The 20,088-nt window shown below is 52.5% G+C and overlaps 1 protein-coding gene across 4 annotated transcripts in view; it reads right to left on the bottom strand.

Annotated features, from left to right (window-relative positions):
- The window catches only part of LOC140392937 (C-type lectin domain family 4 member E-like), a 107,180-nt gene that overhangs the window by 18,126 nt on the left and 68,966 nt on the right, over nt 1–20,088 (bottom strand). For all 4 annotated transcript variants that reach the window (XM_072478719.1, XM_072478718.1, XM_072478721.1 and 1 more), the window contains 3 exons: nt 6,824–6,988; nt 5,856–6,007; nt 4,358–4,470 (listed from right to left, as the gene is read on the bottom strand). In XM_072478719.1, coding sequence (XP_072334820.1) covers nt 4,358–4,470; nt 5,856–6,007; nt 6,824–6,988 — 430 coding nt within the window. The remainder of the gene's footprint in view (nt 1–4,357; nt 4,471–5,855; nt 6,008–6,823; nt 6,989–20,088) is intronic.

Here is a 20,088-nt window from a genome sequence, read left to right as displayed (position 1 = left end):
GTTCGGTTTCGCTGCGTACGTCCACAGCGACCGGGGCACATCGTTCATGAGCGATGAGCTGCGTCAGTACCTGCTCAGCAAAGGCATCGCCTCGAGCAGGACTACGAGCTGTAACCCGCAGCTGGTTCCCCTGCGAAAGTGCCCCCCTCCCCGCTGCCTACTGCCACCCCCAGCGCCCCTGGGTCTCCTGTATTGTCCCGCGCTAGCACTGCTTCCACCCACCACCCCCCTGCCTACTCCCACCCCCCCCCCCCTGCGAACCGTCTCTGACACGCCGGACTGAGGCTCAAACTCCAGACACAACGCCCCCGGAGTCACCACCTGCAACAACCGTGCCCGCCGCATCACCAGAGCTGAGGAGGTCTAAAAGAACGATCCGGCCTCCAGAGAGACTGAACATTTAGTGACCCCCACGTCACCCCCGCTGGACTTGATTTTTTTAACAAGGGGTGAATGCGGTGAATGTATTCACCTAATGCATGAGCTGTCTGTATAATACTGTGACCTATGACCTGGAAGTGATGATACGGTCTACTTCCAGGTACTGTACTGGAACCCCGGTGGGCTCCGCCTTCACCGGGGCCATACATAGATCGGCCACCTGTAGGTGGCACTCATTTGTACAGCAGATACTGGCAGGCAAGTTCATGGATAATAAAGCCTAATGTTCACTCGTTCTCACGGTCTCACAGTGAATTGACGGTATAACAATTGTGTTGTGTTGTACATGCCTGGGCTTGTCTCGGCTGGCTCCGCCTGTGGCTCCTCCCCTTGGGCTTATGTATAAAGGTGGCTAGCCTCCGTCTCCGCCCCAGTTCGGCACCAGAGGCCAGGAGGCTAGCTATTTAGTGTATTAAAGCCTCAGTTACATTCATCGCTCGTCGTGTGCTTATTGAAGGCATATAACCCTGACTCTTAGTCTAACCCCCAACCCTCCGGAAACCCTGACCCTCTGCCTAACCCCTGACCCTCCGTCTAAACACTGACCCACTGACCCTTCCTGTGAGGAAGAAGGATGAATACGGCAATTTGCGGGAACCTTGGATGACGAGAGATATTGTAGGCCTCGTCAAAAAGAAAAAGGAGGCATTTGCCAGGGCTAAAAGGCTGGGAACAGACGAAGCCTGTGTGGAATATAAGGAAAGTAGGAAGGAACTTAAGCAAGGAGCCAGGAGGGCGAGAAGGGGTCACGAAAAGTCATTGGCAAATAGGGTTAAGGAAAATCCCAAGGCTTTTTACACGTACATAAAAAGCAAGAGGGTAGCCAGGGAAAGGGTTGGCCCACTAAAGGATAGGCAAGGGAATCTATGTGTGGAGCAAGAGGAAATGGGCGAGGTACTAAATTAATACTTTGCATCAGTATTCACCAAAGAAAAGAAATTGGTAGATTTTGAGTCTGGAGAAGGGTGTGTAGATAGCCTGGGTCACATTGAGATCCAAAAAGACGAGGTGTTGGGTGTCTCAAAAATTATTAAGGTAGATAAGTTCCCAGGGCCTGATGGGATCTACCCCAGAATACTGAAGGAGGCCGGAGAGGACATTGCTGAGGCCTTGATCGAAATCTTTGGATCCTCACTGTCTTCAGGTGATGTCCCGGAGGACTGGAGAATAGCCAATGTTGTTCCTCTGTTTAAGAAGGGTAGGAAGGATAATCCAGGGAACTACAGGCCGGTGAGCCTTACTTCAGTGGTAGGGAAATTACTGGAGAGAATTCTTCGAGACAGGATCTACTCCCATTTGGAAGCAAATGGACGTATTAGTGAGAGGCAGCATGGTTTTGTGAAGGGGAGGTCGTGTCTCACTAACTTGATAGAGTTTTTCAAGGAGGTCACTAAGATGATTGATGCAGGTAGGGCAGTGGATGTTGTCTATATGGACTTCAGTAAGGCCTTTGACAAGGTCCCTCATGGTAGACTAGTACAAAAGGTGAAGTCACACGGGATCAGGGGTGAGCTGGCAAGGTGGATACAGAACTGGAAGGTCATAGAAGGCAGAGAGTAGCAATGGAAGGATGCTTTTCTAATTGGAGGGCTGTGACCAGTGGTGTTCCACAGGGATCAGTGCTGGGACCTTTGCTGTTTGTAGTATATATAAATGATTTGGAGGAAAATGTAACTGGTCTGATTAGTAAGTTTGCAGACGACACAAAGGTTGGTGGAATTGCGGATAGCGATGAGGACTGTCAGAGGATACAGCAGGATTTAGATTGTTTGGAGACTTGGGCGGAGAGATGGCAGATGGAGTTTAATCCGGACAAATGTGAGGTAATGCATTTTGGAAGGTCTAATGCAGGTAGGGAATATACAGTGAATGGTAGAACCCTCAAGAGTATTGAAAGTCAAAGAGATCTAGGAGTACAGGTCCACAGGTCACTGAAAGGGGCAACACAGGTGGAGAAGGTAGTCAAGAAGGCATACGGCATGCTTGCCTTCATTGGCCGGGGCATTGAGTATAAGAATTGGCAAGTCATGTTGCAGCTGTATAGAACCTTAGTTAGGCCACACTTGGAGTATACTGTTCAATTCTGGACGCCACACTACCAGAAGGATGTGGAGGCTTTAGAGAGGGTGCAGAAGAGATTTACCAGAATGTTGCCTGGTATGGAGGGCATTAGCTATGAGGAGCGGTTGAATAAACTCGGTTTGTTCTCACTGGAACGAAGGAGGTTGAGGGGCGACCTGATAGAGGTCTACAAAATTATGAGGGGCATAGACAGAGTGGATAGTCAGAGGCTTTTCCCTGGGGTAGAGGGGTCAATTACTAGGGGGCATAGGTTTAAGGTGAGAGGGGCAAGGTTTAGAGTAGATGTACGAGGCAAATTTTTTACGCAGAGGGTAGTGGGTGCCTGGAACTTGCTACCGGAGGAAGTGGTGGAAGCAGGGACGATAGTGACATTTAAGGGGCATCTTGACAAATACATGAATAGGATGGGAATGGAGGGATACAGACCCAGGAAGTGTAGAAGATTGTAGTTTAGTCGGGCAGCATGGTCGGAACGGGCTTGGAGGGCCGAAGGGCCTGTTCCTGTGCTGTACATTTCTTTTTTCTTTGTTCTTTATTCTAACCTTGACAGTCTGCCAAACCCCTGACCCTTTGCGTAATCCCTGACTCTCCGCCTAACCTCTGACCCTCTGCCTACCTCCCTCACCCTCTGCCTAATCCCCTCATCCTCTGGTTAACCACCTCACTCTCTGCCTACCTCCCTCACCCTCTGCCTAACCCCTCACCCTCTGCCTAACCCCTGACTCTCAGCCTAACCCCTGACCCACCAGAACCCCTGACCCTCTGCCTAACCCCTGACACTCCGTCTAAACCCTGACCCTCCGTCTAACCCTGACCCTCCGCCTAACCCCTGACCCTCTGCCTACCTTCCTCACCCTCTGCGTAATCCCCTCATCCTCTGCTTAACCCCCTCACCCTAACACCTCACCCTCTGCCTACAGCCCTCATCATCTGCCTAACCCCTCACTCTCTGCCTACCCCCCTCACCCTCTGCCTATCCCCTCACACTCTGCTTAACCGCTCACCCTCTGCCTAACCCCTCACCCTCACCCTGACCCTCCGTCTAACCCTGACCCTCCGCCTAACCCCTGACCCTCTGCCTACCTCCCTCACCCTCTGCGTAATCCCCTCATCCTCTGCTTAACCCCCTCACCCTAACACCTCACCGTCTGCCTACCTCCCTCATCATCTGCCTAACCCCTCACCCTCTGCCTAACCCCTCACCCTCTGCTTACCCTCTGCCTAACCCCTCACCCTCTGCCTAACCCCTCACCCTCTGCCTACCCCCTCACCCTCTGCCTACCCCCTCACCCTCTGCCTAACCCCTCACCCTCTGGCTAACCCCTCACCCTCTGCGTAACCTCCTCACCCTCTGCCTAACCCCTCACCCTCTGCTTAACCCCTCACCCTCTGGCTAACCCCTCACCCTCTGCGTAACCTCCTCACCCTCTGTGTAACCTCCTCACCCTCTGCCTAACCCCCTCACCCTCCGCCTAACCCCTCACCCTCTGCCTAACCCCTCATCCTCCGCCTAACTCCTCACCCTCTGCCTAACCCCTCACCCTCTGCCTAACCCTTCACCCTCTGCCTAACCCCTCACTCTCTGCCTAACCCCATCACCCTCTGCCGAACGCCTCACTCTCTGCCAAACCCCTCACCCTCTGCGTAACCCCCTCACCCTCTGGCTAACCCCTCACCCTCTTTGTCTAACTCTTGAAACTCTCCCTGACCCCATACCTCCAACTAAAACCAACCCCCTCATCCAGCTGCCTAAGCCCCTCACCCAACTGTCTAAGGCACTGACCCACGTGTGCGTATCCTGCCACCCTGACACCCCGAGACAGTTGTTACTCACGTTATCCCATCCTTGACCTTCGACCCATCCATCCAGATCCAGTTCCCTTCAGTCAGCGAGTCAGTCATTCCTATCCAATAGGCCATTTCCTTGGCTTGCTCGAAGAGAAAATTCTGCCGAGGAATAACGGTCTCATTAGTGAGGAAGCAGGGTAAAGGGTGGGGAGGGGGCAACGCGGTCGAGAGCTTTAGCGAGGAAAGGAAGGCTGGAAATGGCACAGTCGTTTGCAAGGATGGCAGGGGGGTGGGAGGGTTTCAAAAGAACGAAGAACAATACAGAACATGAACAGGCCATTCGGCCCTCCAAGCCTGTACTGGTCATGATACCACCCTGGGCCAAAACCCTCAGCACTTCTGAGGGCCATATCCTTCGATACCCAACCTATCCATGTATTTGTCGATGCAGCAGATTTTAAGGAAAGTGGGACAACGCCTGAAGGGAGAGAACTGTTCATGCCATTGGCTAGAATCCAGGGACCAGGAGGAGATTACGTTCACCCGTGTGTGTTTTGAGGGTACAAACCCAATATTTTACATGGGTAGTGCCTTTAAGAACTAGGATCTTAGTGCTGGTTTTGATGGGGGAACAAAAGGCTGGTTGCCAGTGAATGATCATGCAACCAGGTTGCCTGGGAGATAAAAAAGGATTAATAAGTTAATTGTCAGGTGGACGAGGATGTTGGGGTAGTTCTCGGCTCAAGCAGTTTAGTTTGAAGGTTATGAACAAGCTAGAGTGAAGAAAACATCTCTCTCTCGCTCTTGCTGCACAAATCGGTTAAAATTCTGGGCGCTTCCAAAGGGAGCTAATACTTGTTAATTGAAGGACTCTAGTAATCGTGAGTTAGATTTCTGGTATAGCCAAGCCGAGAAGAGATGGAGACTGAGAGTGAGAGAGAAATTGAGAGAGAGCGAGAGAGAGATGCAGACAGACAGACAGAGAGTAAAAAGAATATTAGGACAACGAGAACACTACCCTGAGATGGTTACGCTTAGGACACCAGAGATGTCCGTGTTCAATGGGGAGTTTGCAACCTCCGGGAGCTCTCAAAAGGCATTGGAAGCTGAGCCTTTGGATATATTTAAGGTAGATATAGATAGATTCTTGATTGACAAAGGGGCAAAAGGTTATGGGGTGGGGGCGGATAGGCAGGGGTATGGGGCTGTGGTTACAATCAGATACCATGATCTCAACGAATGGCGGAGGGGGCCGAGTGGCCTACTCCTGCCCCTAACTCGAGGAGATGTGAAGTAACCACCTCAGCGGACGTAAATGTATGACGTCAGCCAGTATATGAAGCTCTGGGAGGGTGTGGAGGGGTGGTACGAGAGAAAAATGTGAGTTTTGTGGCTCTGACAAGCTGGGTAGGGGGATGTTTGTCCAGGTGGGCTAGAGGGAGGGAGAAGGGACATGGGAGAGGCAGCTGATTGGAAAGTCTGGATCTTAGGGATGAAAGGATGCATTGGAAGCAAGGGCGGACCACAGAGGGAGAAATCCGTACCTGCACCTGATCATGGTTGGCAATGGCCAGGTATCCTTGCTTACTCAAGCACAAATCCTTGCTCTGCTCCCAGCTGAGCTTGGTATTGGTTAACAGGAAGCAGCTTCGTGAGAACAGGAGCCAGCCGGGATCGCAAATCCGTGAGGGACATTCTGCACCAAGAGCGAGAGAGAGGAAGTGGAAAGATTCAGAAAGGCGTACTGAGATAACAATGCTATTTGTGCTCTCTAAACTGTGGGACTCCACACCCACCCCATAAAAAAGGGGCTTTATGGGTCTCCTGTTTCCGTGTAACAGGCTCAAAAGCGGGCTGAACGGCCTCCTCCTGCTCCTGAGTGCCCCTCCCTTAGCTCTTCACCCTACTCCTGCACATTGTTTCCACTGAAATAATCATCTAATGTGTTCTGGAGTACCCCAATTGGACCTGCCTCCGCCACACCTCCAGTCAGTGCATTCAAGACCCAACTTGCTGTGTGAATTTATTTTTCTCACATCAAATTTGCTTCTTTTTCAAATCACTTTAAATATGTGCCGTCTCGTTTTTGATCTTTTTAATAGTGGGATTTTGAACATCTCTATCAAATCTTCTCTCCAAGGAGAACAGTCCTCAACCTCTCCAATCTATCCTCATAACTGAGGTTCTCACCCCCGGAACCTCTTTAGCACTCTCTCCAATGTGTTCACAACCTTCCTGTAGTGTGGTACCCAGAACTGTGCACAGTATTCCACCTAAGGTCTAACTAGTGACTTGTATAAGTTCAACATAACATTCTGCTCTTGTACTCTATGCCCCTATCAGTAAAGCCCATGTGCCTCCTCTTGACCCTGTGCAACAGGCTCGAGATATGGGCAGGGAGGAGGTGGGGGGAGGGGGGCGGTGTGTGGGGGGGTTGGAATTGCAAGGGAGCTGAACAAGCCTCATCCTCTCCGCACCCTCCTCGTAAGAAGTGACTTGGTCAGGCGCTCACCGTACTTCTCGCAGAACAGGTGCAACCAGTGCTCGGTGGTGTTTTTGAAACGTGTACAATCCAACTGCTCTCGCTGCTTGGCTTGCTGCTGGAGTTTCAGGTAGCTCTCAGTCGTGTTCTGCAGGCTATCCCGGGCGACTTGCAAATCCTCCGATGCACCTATGTCTTGCAGAGACGAAGAGAAAGACAGAGAGAGAGAGTTGGAGAGAGAAGAGAGAGAGAGGGTGATGCACGATCAATGACCACTAAAGCGAGGTTGTAGTCCAACTGAAGGCTTTAATAAGCTAGATGTTTCCTCCAGCAGCTCAGGTACAGAATGAAGGCTGCTGGGGCGGCACGGGCTCTTACACCCCGCCTAGCAGGGCAGAGCTACCATACAGCTTGACCAATAGGAAGCATACAATATCTACCAATGGTGTTCCAGCATTACCAGGTACCGTAATACCTCTACATAGACTACCACATTCACCCCCTGTTAAAAAAGAGTCCGGCAGGGGTGGTGGCCTGATACTACAAACATGGCAACGTGGTAGAATTAGTTATGGAGGTACCGTAATACCTCCGTACAGCATTTTGTAACTATTTACAATTCTTTTTTTTAAAAAAATATATTTGATTGAAGTTTTCAAACACAATTTTTCCCCCTTACAAAGCAACAAAAACGGTAACGTGATAACTGATATATAACATTGTTTAACTAATATAGTAAACTAACCAAATAACACGAAATAATGCTCCCCCGCCCCCTCACCCCATCTAGAACATAGAACATAGAAAATACAGCACAGAACAGGCCCTTCGGCCCACGATGTTGTGCCGAACCTTTGTCCTAGATTAATCATAGATTATCATTGAATTTACAGTGCAGAAGGAGGCCATTCGGCCCCCCCGAGTCTGCACCGGCCCCCGGAAAGAGCACCCCACCCAAACTCAACACCTCCACCCAACACCAAGGGCAATTTGGACATTAAGGGCAATTTATCATTGGCCAATTCACCTAACCCGCACATCTTTGGATTGTGGGAGGAAACCGGAGCACCCGGAGGAAACCCACGCAGACACAGGGAGGACGTGCAGACTCCGCACAGACAGTGACCCAAGCCGGAATCGAACCTGGGACCCTGGAGCTGTGAAGCAATTGTGCTATCCACAATGCTACCGTGCTGCCCTTGAGAACAAATAAATCTACACTATATCATTTTACCGTAATCCATGTACCTATCCAATAGCTGCTTGAAGGTCCCTAATGTTTCCGACTCAACTACTTCCACAGGCAGTGCATTCCATGCCCCCACTACTCTCTGGGTAAAGAACCTACCTCTGATATCCCTCCTATATCTTCCACCTTTCACCTTAAATTTATGTCCCCTTGTAATGGTTTGTTCCACCCGGGGAAAAAGTCTCTGACTGTCTACTCTATCTATTCCCCTGATCATCTTATAAACCTCTATCAAGTCGCCCCTCATCCTTCTCCGTTCTATTGAGAAAAGGCCTAGCACCCTCAACCTTTCCTCGTAAGACCTACTCTCCATTCCAGGCAACATCCTGGTAAATCTTCTTTGCACCTTTTCCAAAGCTTCCACATCCTTCCTAAAATGAGGCGACCAGAACTGTACACAGTACTCCAAATGTGGCCTTACCAAAGTTTTGTACAGCTGCATCATCACCTCACGGCTCTTAAATTCAATCCCTCTGTTAATGAACGCGAGCACACCATAGGCCTTCTTCACAGCTCTATCCACTTGAGTGGCAGCTTTCAAAGATGTATGAACATAGACCCCAAGATCTCTCTGCTCCTCCATATTGCCAAGAACTCTACCGTTAACCCTGTATTCCGCATTCATATTTGTCCTTCCAAAATGGACAACCTCACACTTTTCAGGGTTAAACTCCATCTGCCACTTCTCAGCCCAGCTCTGCATCCTATCTATGTCTCTTTGCAGCCGACAACAGCCCCCCTTACTATCCACAACTCCACCAATCTTCGTATAGTCTGCAAATTTACTGACCCACCCTTCAACTCCCTCATCCAATTCATTAATGAAAATCACAAACAGCAGAGGACCCAGAACTGATCCCTGCGGTACGCCACTGGTAACTGGGATCCAGGCTGAATATTTGCCATCCACCACCACTCTCTGACTTCTATCGGTTAGCCAGTTCGTTATCCAACTGGCCAAATTTCCCACGATCCCATGCCTCCTTACTTTCTGCATAAGCCTACCATGGGGAACTTTATCAAATGCCTTACTAAAATCCATGTACACTACATCCACTGCTTTACCTTCATCCACATGCTTGGTCACCTCCTCAAAGAATTCAATAAGATTTGTAAGGCAAGACCTACCCCTCACAAATCCGTGCTGACTATCCCTAATCAAGCAGTGTCTTTCCAGATGCTCAGAAATCCTATCCTTCAGTCCCCTTTCCATTACTTTGCCTACCACCGAAGTAAGACTAACTGGCCTGTAATTCCCAGGGTTATCCCTAGTCCCTTTTTTGAACAGGGGCACGACATTCGCCACTCTCCAATCCCCTGGTACCACCCCTGTTGACAGTGAGGACGAAAAGATCATTGCCAACGGCTCTGCAATTTCATCTCTTGCTTCCCATAGAATCCTTGGATATATCCCGTCAGGCCCGGGGGACTTGTCTATCCTCAAGTTTTTCAAAATGCCCAACACATCTTCCTTCCTAACAAGTATTTCCTCGAGCTTACCAATCTGTTTCACACTGTCCTCTCCAACAATATCGCCCCTCTCATTTGTAAATACAGAAGAAAAGTACTCGTTCAAGACCTCTCCTATCTCTTCAGACTCAATACACAATCTCCCGCTACTGTCCTTGATCGGACCTACCGTCGCTCTAGTCATTCTCATATTTCTCACATATGTGTAAAAGGCCTTGGGGTTTTCCTTGATCCTACCCGCCAAAGATTGTTCATGCCCTCTCTGAGCTCTCCTAATCCCTTTCTTCAGTTCCCACCTGGCTATCTTGTATCCCTCCAATGCCCTGTCTGAACCTTGTTTCCTCAGCCTTACATAAGTCACCTTTTTCCTCTTAACAAGACATTCAACCTCTCGTCAACCATGGTTCCCTCACTCGACCATCTCTTCCCTGCCTGACAGGGACATACATATCAAGGACACGTAGCACCTGTTCCTTGAACAAGTTCCACATTTCACTTGTGTCCTTCCCTGCCAGCCTATGTTCCCAACTTATGCACTTCAATTCTTGTCCGACAACATCGTATTTACCCTTCCCCCAATTGTAAACCTTGCCCTGTTGCACGTACCTATCCCTCTCCATTACTAAAGTGAAAGTCACAGAATTGTGGTCACTATCTCCAAAATGCTCCCCCACTAACAAATCTATCACTTGCCCTGGCTCATTACCCAGTACTAAATCCAATATTGCCCCTTCTCTGGTCGGACAATCTACATACTGCGTTAGAAAAGCTTCCTGGACACACTGCACAAACACCACCCCATCCAAACTATTTGATCTAAAGAGTTTCCACTCAATATTTGGGAAGTTAAAGTCGCCCATGACTACTACCCTATGACTTCTGCACCTTTCCAAAATCTGTTTCCCAATCTGTTCCTCCACATCTCTGCTACTATTGGGGGGCCGATAGAAAACTCCTAACAAGGTGACTGCTCCTTTCCTATTTCTGACTTCAACCCATACTACCTCAGTAGGCTGATACTCCTCGAACTGCCTTTCTGCAGCTGTTATACTATCTCTAATTAATAATGCCACCCCCCCCACCTCTTTTACCACCCTCCCTAATCTTATTGAAACATCTATAACCAGGGACCTCCAACAACCATTTCTGCCCCTCTTCTATCCAAGTTTCCGTGATGGCCACCACATCGTAGTCCCAAGTACCGATCCATGCCTTAAGTTCACCCACCTTATTCCTGATGTTTCTTGCGTTGAAGTATACACACTTCAACCCCTCTCCGTGCCTGCAAGTACTCTCCTTTGTCAGTGTTCCCTTCCCCACTGCCTAATTACACGCTTTGGCGTCCTGAATATCGGCTACCTTAGTTGCTGGACTACAAATCCGGTTCCCATTCCCCTGCCAAATTAGTTTAAACCCTCCCGAAGAGTACTAGAAAACCTCCCTCCCAGGATATTGGTGCCCCTCTGGTTCAGATGCAACCCGTCCTGCTTGTACAGGTCCCACCTTCCCCAGAATGCACTCCAATTATCCAAATACCTGAAGCCCTCCCTCCTACACCATTCCTGCAGCCACGTGTTCAACTGCACTCTCTCCCTATTCCTAGCCTCGCTATCACGTGGCACCGGCAACAAACCAGAGATGACAACTCTGTCTGTCCTGGCTTTTAACTTCCAGCCTAACTCCCTAAACTTGTTTATTACCTCCACACCCCTTTTCCTACCTATGTCGTTGGTACCAATGTGCACCACGACTTCTGGCTGCTCCCCCTCCCCCTTAAGGATCCTGAAGACACGATCCGAGACATCCCTGGCCCTGGCACCCGGGAGGCAACATACCTTCCGGGAGTCTCGCTCGCGACCACAGAATCTCCTATCTATTCCCCTAACCATTGAATCTCCTACAACTATTGCTTTTCTATTCTCCCCCCTTCCCTTCTGAGCCCCAGAGCCAGACTCAGTGCCAGAGACCTGGCCGCTAGGGCCTTCCCCCGGTAGGTCATCCCCCCCAACAGCATCCAAAACGGTATACTTGTTTTGAAGGGGAACGGCCACGAGGGATCCCTGCACTTTCTGCCTGTTTGTTTTTTTCCCCCTGACTGTAACCCAGCTATTCTTGTCCTGTACCTTGGGTGTGGTTACCTCCTTGTAACTCTTCTCAATCACCCCCTCAACACAAACAATTTACCCCCCCCCCCCCGGGTTGCTGCTGCTGGCTATCTATTTCCCCCTAACGTTCCGCTAGGTAGTCGAGGAACGGTTGCCACCGCCTGGTGAACCCTTGAGCCGATCCTCTCAGCGCAAACTTCATCCGCTCCAGTTTTATGAACCCCGCCATATCGTTTATCCAGGCCTCCACGCTGGGGGATTTTGCTTCCTTCCACATGAGTAAAATCCTACGCCGGGCTACTAGGGACGCAAAGGCCACAATATCGGCCTCTTTCGCCTCCTGTACCCCCGGCTCATCCGCTACCCCAAATATAGCCAACCCCCAGCTTGGCTTGACCCAGACCTTCACCACCTTCGAGATCACTCCCGCCACTCCCCTCCAATGCCGGACACAACCAAAACATGTGTGTGTGGTTCGCCGGGCTTCCCCCCGCACCTCCCGCATTTGTCCTCCACTCCGAAGAACCTGCTCAACCTCGCTCCCGTTATGTGTGCTCTATGTAGCACCTTAAATTGGACCAGGCTAAGTCTGGCACACGAGGAAGAGGAATTTACCCTACTTAGGGCATCAGCCCACAAACCCTTCTCAATCTCCTCCCCGAGCTCTTCTTCCCATTTTCCCTTCAGTTCTTCCACCAGCTCCTCCCCTTCTTCTCTCATCTCCCGGTACACTTCGGACACTTTGCCCTCCCCGACCCACCCCCCCGAAAGCACCCTGTCCTGGATCCCTTGTGTCGGGAGCAGCGGAAATTCCCTCACCAGTTGTCTCGTGAACGCTCTCACCTGCATATACCGAAAGATATTTCCCCGGGGCAGCTCATACTTTTCCTCTAGCGCTCGCAAACGTCCCATCTATAAATAAGTCTCCCACTCTCCTAATTCCTGCCCGGTGCCAGCTCTGGAACCCTCCGTCCAACCTCCCTGGGGCAAACCTATGGTTGTTCCTGATCGGGGACCACACCGAGGCTCCCAGCACACCCCTCTGTCGCCTCCATTGCCCCCAGATACTTAATGTTGCCGCCACCACTGGGTTCGTGGTAAACTTTTTCGGGGAGAGCGGTAGTGGCGCCGTCACCAGCGCTTTTAAGCTCGTTCCTTTGCAGGACGCCATCTCCAGCCTTTTCCACGCCGCCCCCTCCCCCTCTATCATCCATTTACGGATCATCACCACGTTGGCGGCCCAGTAGTAGTCGCCCAAATTCGGCAACGCCAGTCCCCCTCTGTCTCTGTTACGTTGTAGGAACCCCCTCCTTACCCTCGGGGCCGTCCCTACCCACACGAAGCTCATGATGCTCCTATCTATTTTTTTGAAAAAGGCCTTAGTGATCAATATGGGGAGACATTGGAACACAAATAGGAACCTCGGGAGGACCATCATCTTAATCGCCTGCACTCTGCCCGCCAGTGACAGCGGCTGCATATCCCACCTTTTGAAATCCTCTTCCATTTGTTCCACCAGCCGAGTCAGATTGAGTCTGTGTAGGGTTTCCCAGCTCCTGGCTATCTGAATCCCTAGGTATCGGAAGTTTCTTTCCACTCTCCTTAGCGGCAGGCCATCTATCCCTCTACTCTGGTCCCCAGGGTGTATCACGAAAAGCTCACTCTTTCCCATGTTAAGCCTATATCCCGAGAAATCTCCAAACTCCCTCAATATCTGCATGACCTCTGTCATCCCCCCCACTGGATCCGCCACATACAGCAGTAGATCATCCGCGTAGAGTGACACTCGGTGTTCCTCTCCCCCTCTAACCACCCCTCTCCATTTCCTGGAGTCTCTCAGCGCTATGGCCAGTGGTTCAATTGCCAACGCGAACAGTAATGGGGACAATGGGCATCCCTGTCTTGTTCCCCTATGTAGTCGAAAATACTCCGACCTTTGCCGATTTGTGACTACACTTGCCATTGGGGCCCCATAGAGGAGTTTAACCCAGCTGACAAACCCCTCCCCGAACCCGAACCTCCTCAGCACCTCCCATAGATACTCCCACTCTACCCTATCAAATGCCTTCTCTGCATCCATTGCCACCACTATCTCTGCCTCCCCCTCTGCTGCGGGCATCATTATCACCCCCAATAGCCGTCGCACGTTGACATTCAATTGTCTCCCCTTTACGAACCCTGTCTGATCTTCGTGCACCACCCCCGGGACACAATCCACTATCCTTGTTGCCAGCACTTTTGCCAGCAACTTGGCGTCCACATTTAGGAGTGAGATAGGCCTAAAAGACCCGCATTGCAGCGGGTCTTTATCTCGCATCAAGATTAGTAATATCGTCGCCTCCGACATTGTCGGGGGTAGGGTCCCCCCTTCTCTGGCCTTGTTAAAGGTTCTTACCAGCAGCGGGGCCAACAAGTCCACATATTTTCTATAAAATTCCACCGGGAACCCATCAGGTCCCGGGGCCTTCCCTGCCTGCATGTTCCCCAGCCCTTTGGTCACCTTGTCCACCCCAATTGGCGCCACCAGGCCTTCCACCTCCTGCTCCTCCACCTTCGGGAACCTTAGTTGGTCCAGAAACTGCTGCATCCTCTCTTTCCCCTCCGGGGGTTGGGACCTATATAACCTCTCATAAAAGGTCTTAAACACCTCATTTATCTTCCCTGCTCTCCGCACCGTGGCTCTCGTTTCATCCCTAACTCCCCCTATTTCCCTCGCCGCTGTCCTCTTTCGAAGCTGGTGGGCCAACAGGCGACTCGCCTTTTCCCCATATTCATATCTCATCCCCTGTGCCTTCCTCCACTGTGCCTCTGCCCTCCCTGTGGTCAGCAGGTCGAACTCCGTCTGGAGTCGTCGCCTCTCCCTGTATAGTCCTTCATCCGGGGCCTCCGCATATTTTTTATCCACCCTCAGAATCTCCCCCAGTAATCTTTCCCTTTCTTTGGCCTCTGTTTTCCCCTTGTGAGCCCTGATGGAGATCAATTCTCCCCTGACCACCGCCTTCAGCGCTTCCCATACTACCCCCACTCGGACCTCCCCATCATCGTTGGCCTCCAGGTACCTTTCGATACATCCCCGCACTCTTCCGCAGACTCCCTCATCCGCCAATAATCCCACATCCAGTCGTCAGAGTGGACGCTGCTCCCTCTCCTCTCCTAGTTCCAGATCCACCCAATGTGGGGCATGGTCTGAAACAGCTATGGCCGAGTACTCAGTTCCTTCCACCCTCGAAATCAGTGACCTTCCCAAAACGAAGAAATCTATCCGGGAGTATACCTTATGGACATGGAAGAAAAAGGAGAACTCTTTGGCCAGCGGCCTAGCAAATCTCCACGGATCCACTCCCCCCATCTGGTCCATAAACCCCCTAAGCACCTTGGCCGCTGCCGGCCTTCTTCCGGTCCTAGATCTAGATCTATCTAACACTGGGTCCAGCACGGTGTTGAAGTCCCTCCCCCATTACCAGGTTTCCTACCTCCAGGTCCGGGATACGTCCCAGCATCCGCTTCATAAATCCCGCATCATCCCAGTTCGGGGCATATACATTAACCTGCACAACCTCCATTCCCTGCAGTCTGCCACTCACCATCACATATCTGCCCCCGCTGTCCGCTACAATGTTCCTAGCCTCGAACGACACCCGTTTCCCCACCAATATGGCCACCCCTCTATTCTTTGCGTCCAACCCTGAGTGGAACACCTGTCCCACCCATCCTTTCCTTAATCTAACCTGGTCCGCCACCTTCAGGTGCGTCTCTTGAAGCATGGCCACGTCTGCCTTCAGTCCTTTTAAGTGCGCGAACACTCGGGCCCTCTTAATCGGCCTATTTAGGCCTCTCACGTTCCACGTGATCAGCCGGACTGGGGGGCTGCCCGCACCCCTCCCCTGTCGACTAGCCATCACCCTCTCTGAGCCAGTCCCACGTCCCGGTTCCGCGCACCCACCCGTCCCCCAGGCGGCGCATTCCCGCCCCGACCACCTTTTCTCTTACCAGCTCCCTTTCGATCGCCGCAGCAGCAACCCAGTTGTCCCCCCACCTCCACCTCCCCCCCCCGCCCCCCGCTAGATCCCCATCTAGCATGGTTACTCGCCCAATATTGCTTCCGAAAGTCAGCTGACTTCAACTGACCCCGGCTTCTCCCGCTCTCTCCTTGACCACCCCTGTGTGAGGAACTCCCATCCTCCTTGCGCCTATCTTCCCGCCATCATCTTTCTGACGCGGGAAAAAGAAAAAAGAAACCCCGCGCTCTCTAGAACCATCCCGCCCCTCGTGGCGCAGCTCCCCCTACCGCCCCATTCCCATTCCCCATCCCCCGCCTGTGTCTCTTCTTCCCCCCCACCGGCGCCCACATTTCTCAGTGTCCCCCCCTCCCCAATTTACATCTCTATATACATCAGCATTGTCGTTTCCCCTCCAACATCAGTCCCTCAGTTCTGATCCAGTTTCTCGTTTTGAATGAAGGTCCATGCTTCTTCCGCTGTTTCGAAATAGTAATGTCTATCCTGGTGCGTGACCCACAATCGCGCCGGCTGCAACATCCCGAACTTCACTTTCTTCTTGTGCAGCACCTCCTTGGCTCGATTGAAACTCGCCCTCCTTCTCGCCACCTCCGCACTCCAATCCTGATACACTCGTATCACCGCATTCTCCCATCTACTACTTCGTACCTTCTTGGCCCATCTCAGAACCACCTCTCTGTCATTGAAGCGGTGAAATCGCACGATCATCGCCCTAGGTGGTTCTCCAGCCTTTGGTCTCCTCGCAGGGACCCGGTGGGCCCCTTCCACTTCCAAGGGGCCCGAGGGGGCCTCAGCTCCCATTAGCGAGCGTAGCATCGTGCTCGCGTAAGCCCCGCCGTCAGCTCCTTCCACTCCCGCGGGGAGACCCAGGATCCGGAGGTTCTTTCTCCGTGATCTGTTTTCCAGGACTTCAATCCTTTCGATGCACTTCTTATGGAGCGCCTCATGCGTCTGCATTTTGACTGCTAGGCCCAGGATCTCGTCCTCGTTGTCCGTTACCTTCTGCTCCACCACACGGAGCTCTATCTCCTGGGCCTTTTGTGTCTCTTTAAGCCCCTCAATTGCCTGTAGCATCGGGGCCAGCACCTCCTTTTTTAACAGCTCCACACACCGTCTTAGGAACTCATCCTGGTCCGGTCCCCGGGCGCCCTCCACCGCCATCTTGCTCCTTTCTTCCTTCTGCCACTACCCTCGAGGATTCTCCGAGATCTGGCCGCCGATATCTTTCTTTTCTGCTGGGGAGGACTCCCTGTTGCCTCACCCCACACCGGGTTTCGTCCTGAAAAAATTCCCCGTTGGGGCTCTTAAAAGAGCCCGAAGGTCTGTTCGAGCTGGAGCCGCCGAAAAGTGCGGCTTAGCTGGTCATCGCCGCAACCGGAAGTCACCAACTATTTACAATTCGATTCACTATTTACAATTTATGATTTAAATTTACAATTTAAAATGAAGCAATCAGTTGATTGCCCTGGTCATCCTCTGTGATCGTCGGAGCTTCGGTGGTGACTCCGATGGAGGCTCGGGCATCTGTGACTCCGGGAGCGTGGCCTCGATCTCTGTGGCAGCTTCAACACCCCTAGGCGGCGCTGGTGGGGAAAACGGCTGACCTGGGAAGGGAGCGCCTGCAGGGGGCGTCGGTGGGTGGGGGGGGCCTAGGCAGGGGCGGCGGAAGGACAGATCCTCCTGTAAGGTGCCCTGGTGGAGGGGAGGGTGGGACAGGTGGCTAGGGTGTGCGTGGGGCTCCGGCGGGTGCCAGCTCTCGTAGGGAGACCGTATCTTGTCGGGGTACGCCACGTAGGCGTACTGGGGGTTAGCGTGGAGCAGATGGACTCTCTCGACCAACGGGTCCGACTTGTGCGCTCGCACGTGTTTTCAGAACGGGATGGGTCCGGGAGCAGCCAGCCAGGTCGGGAGCGAGGTCCAGGAGGAGGACTTCCTGGGGAAGACAAGGAGATGTTCGTGAGGTGTCTGGTTGGTTGTGGTACAAAGCAGTGACCAGATGGAGTGGAGGGCATCCGGGAGGACTTCCTGCCAGCGGGAGACTGGGAGATTCCTGGACCGTAGGGCCAGTAGGACGGTCTTCCAGACCGTTCCGTTCTCCCTCTCTACCTGTCCGTTACCCCGGGGGTTTTAACTGGTCGTCCTGCTCGAGGCGATGCCCTTGCTGAGCAGGAATTGACGCAGTTCGTCGCTCATAAAGGAGGACCCCCTATCACTATGTATGTAAGCGGGGAACCCGAACAGTGCAAAGATGCTATGGAGGGCCTTGATGACGGTGGTTGCGGTCATGTCGGGGCAGGGGATGGCGAATGGGAACCGGGAGTATGCGTCAATCACGTTCAGGAAGTACGTGTTGCAGTCGGTGGAGGGGAGGGGGCCTTTGAAGTCCATGCTGAGGCGTTCAAAGGGACAGGAAGCCTTTATCAGGTGCGCTTTCTCTGGCCGGTAGAAGTGCAGTTTGCACTCCGCGCAGATTTGGCAGTCCCTGGTGGCTGTCCTGACCTCCTCGATGGAGTAGGGTAGGTTGCGGGTCTTGATAAAGTGGAAAAGGCGAGTGACCTCCGGGTGGCAGAGGTCCTCGTGGAGGGCTCGGAGGCGGTCCACTTGTGCGGTGGCACATGTGCCATGGGACAGGGCATCAGGAGGCTCGTTTAGCTTCCCAGGACGAGACAAGATCTCGTAGTTGTAGGTGGAGAGTTCGATCCTCCACCGGAAGATCTTAGCGTTTTTTATCTTGCCCCGCTGTGCATTATCGAACATGAAAGCAACCGACCGTTGGTCAGTGAGGAGAGTTAATCTCCTGCCGGCCAGGTAATGCCTCCAATGTCACACAGCTTCTACTATGGCCTGGGTCTCCTTTTCGACTGAGGAGTGGCGGATTTCAGAGGCATGGAGGGTACGTGAGAAGAAGGCCACGGGCCTGCCCGCTTGGTTGAGGGTGGCCGCCAGAGCTACGTCAGACGCGTCGCTCTCGACCTTGAAGGGGAGGGACTCGTCGATGGCGTGCATCATGGCCTTTGCAATGTCCGTTTTGATGCGGCTGAAGGCCTGGCGGGCCTCTATCGACAGGGGAAAAGCTGTGGATTGGATCAGGGGCCGGGCCTTGTCCGCATAGTTGGGGACCCACTGGGCGTAGTAACTGAAAAACCCTAGGCAGCGCTTCAGGGCCGTGGAGCAGTGAGCGAGGGGGAACTCCATAAGCATGCACTCAGGGTCGGGGCTTATAACTCCATTTCGCACTACGTAGCCGAGAATGGTTAGGCGGTCGGTGCTATACACACATTTATCCTTGTTGTATGTAAGGTTATGGATCTTTGAGGTCTGGAGGAATTTTCAGAGGTTGGTGTCGTGGTCCTGCTGGTCGTGGCCACAGATGGTGACATTATCGAGATACGGGAATGTTGCCCGTAAACCGTACCGGTCAACCATTCGGTCCATCTCGCGCTGGAAGACCGAGACCCCGTTGGTGACACCGAAGGGAACGCTTAAGAAGTGATAGAGCCGCCCATCTGCCTCAAAAGCAGTGTATTTGCGGTCACGAGTGAGGGAGCTGGTGGTAGGCGGACTTAAGATCCACCGTGGAGAAAACCTTGTAATGCGCGATCCTGTTTACCAGGTCGGATATGCAGGGCAGAGGGTATGCGTCCAGCTGCGTAAACCTGTTGATGGTCTGACTGTAGTCGGTGACCATCCTATGCTTCTCCCCGGTCTTTACCACCACTACTTGAGCTCTCCAGGGACTGTTGCTAGCTTCAATCACTCCTACCCTCAGTAGCTTTTGGACCTCTGACCTAATAAAGATCCGATCCTGGGCACTGTACCGTCTGCTCCTGGTGGCGATGGGTTTGCAATCCGGGGTGAGGTTCGCAAACAGGGAAGGTGGATCGATCTTGAGGGTCGCGAGGCCGCAGACAGTGAGGGGGGGTATAGGGCCGCCAAATTTGAAAGTTAGACTTTGGAGATTACACTAGAAGTCTAAACCCAGGAGTGTGGCCACGCAGAGGTGGGGAAGGACGTAGAGCCGGTAATTTTTAAACTCCCTTCCCTGGACTGTGAGGTATGCTACACAAAACCCCTTTATCTCTACTGAGTGGGAACCGGAGGCCAAGGAGATTTTTTGATTAACGGGGTGGACGAGGAGAGAACAGCGCCTTACCGTGTCGGGGTGTATGAAGCTCTCCGTGCTCCCAGAGTCGATTAAGCAGGACGTCTCGTGCCCGTTGATAAGTACAGTCGTTGTAGCAGTTGAGAGTGTTCGAGGCCGGGACTGATCCAGAGTCACCGAGGCTAATCTCAGCAGTTGAGTGCTCTCTTCGGGCAGTGTGTGGTCAGCCAAGCTGGGGTCCTGGGGGTCCACCCAAGCTGGCGGCTCCCATTGGTCGCACATGGCTGGGGGTGCACAAAATGGCGGCGCCCATCCATCTACCGTGGCGTCCACGGGACAAGATGGCGGTG

This window comes from Scyliorhinus torazame, chromosome 16 (assembly GCF_047496885.1).
Source record: "Scyliorhinus torazame isolate Kashiwa2021f chromosome 16, sScyTor2.1, whole genome shotgun sequence".
In the NCBI taxonomy this organism is placed as follows: Eukaryota; Metazoa; Chordata; class Chondrichthyes; order Carcharhiniformes; family Scyliorhinidae; genus Scyliorhinus; species Scyliorhinus torazame.
This window is presented reverse-complemented; position numbering and strand designations above follow the sequence as displayed.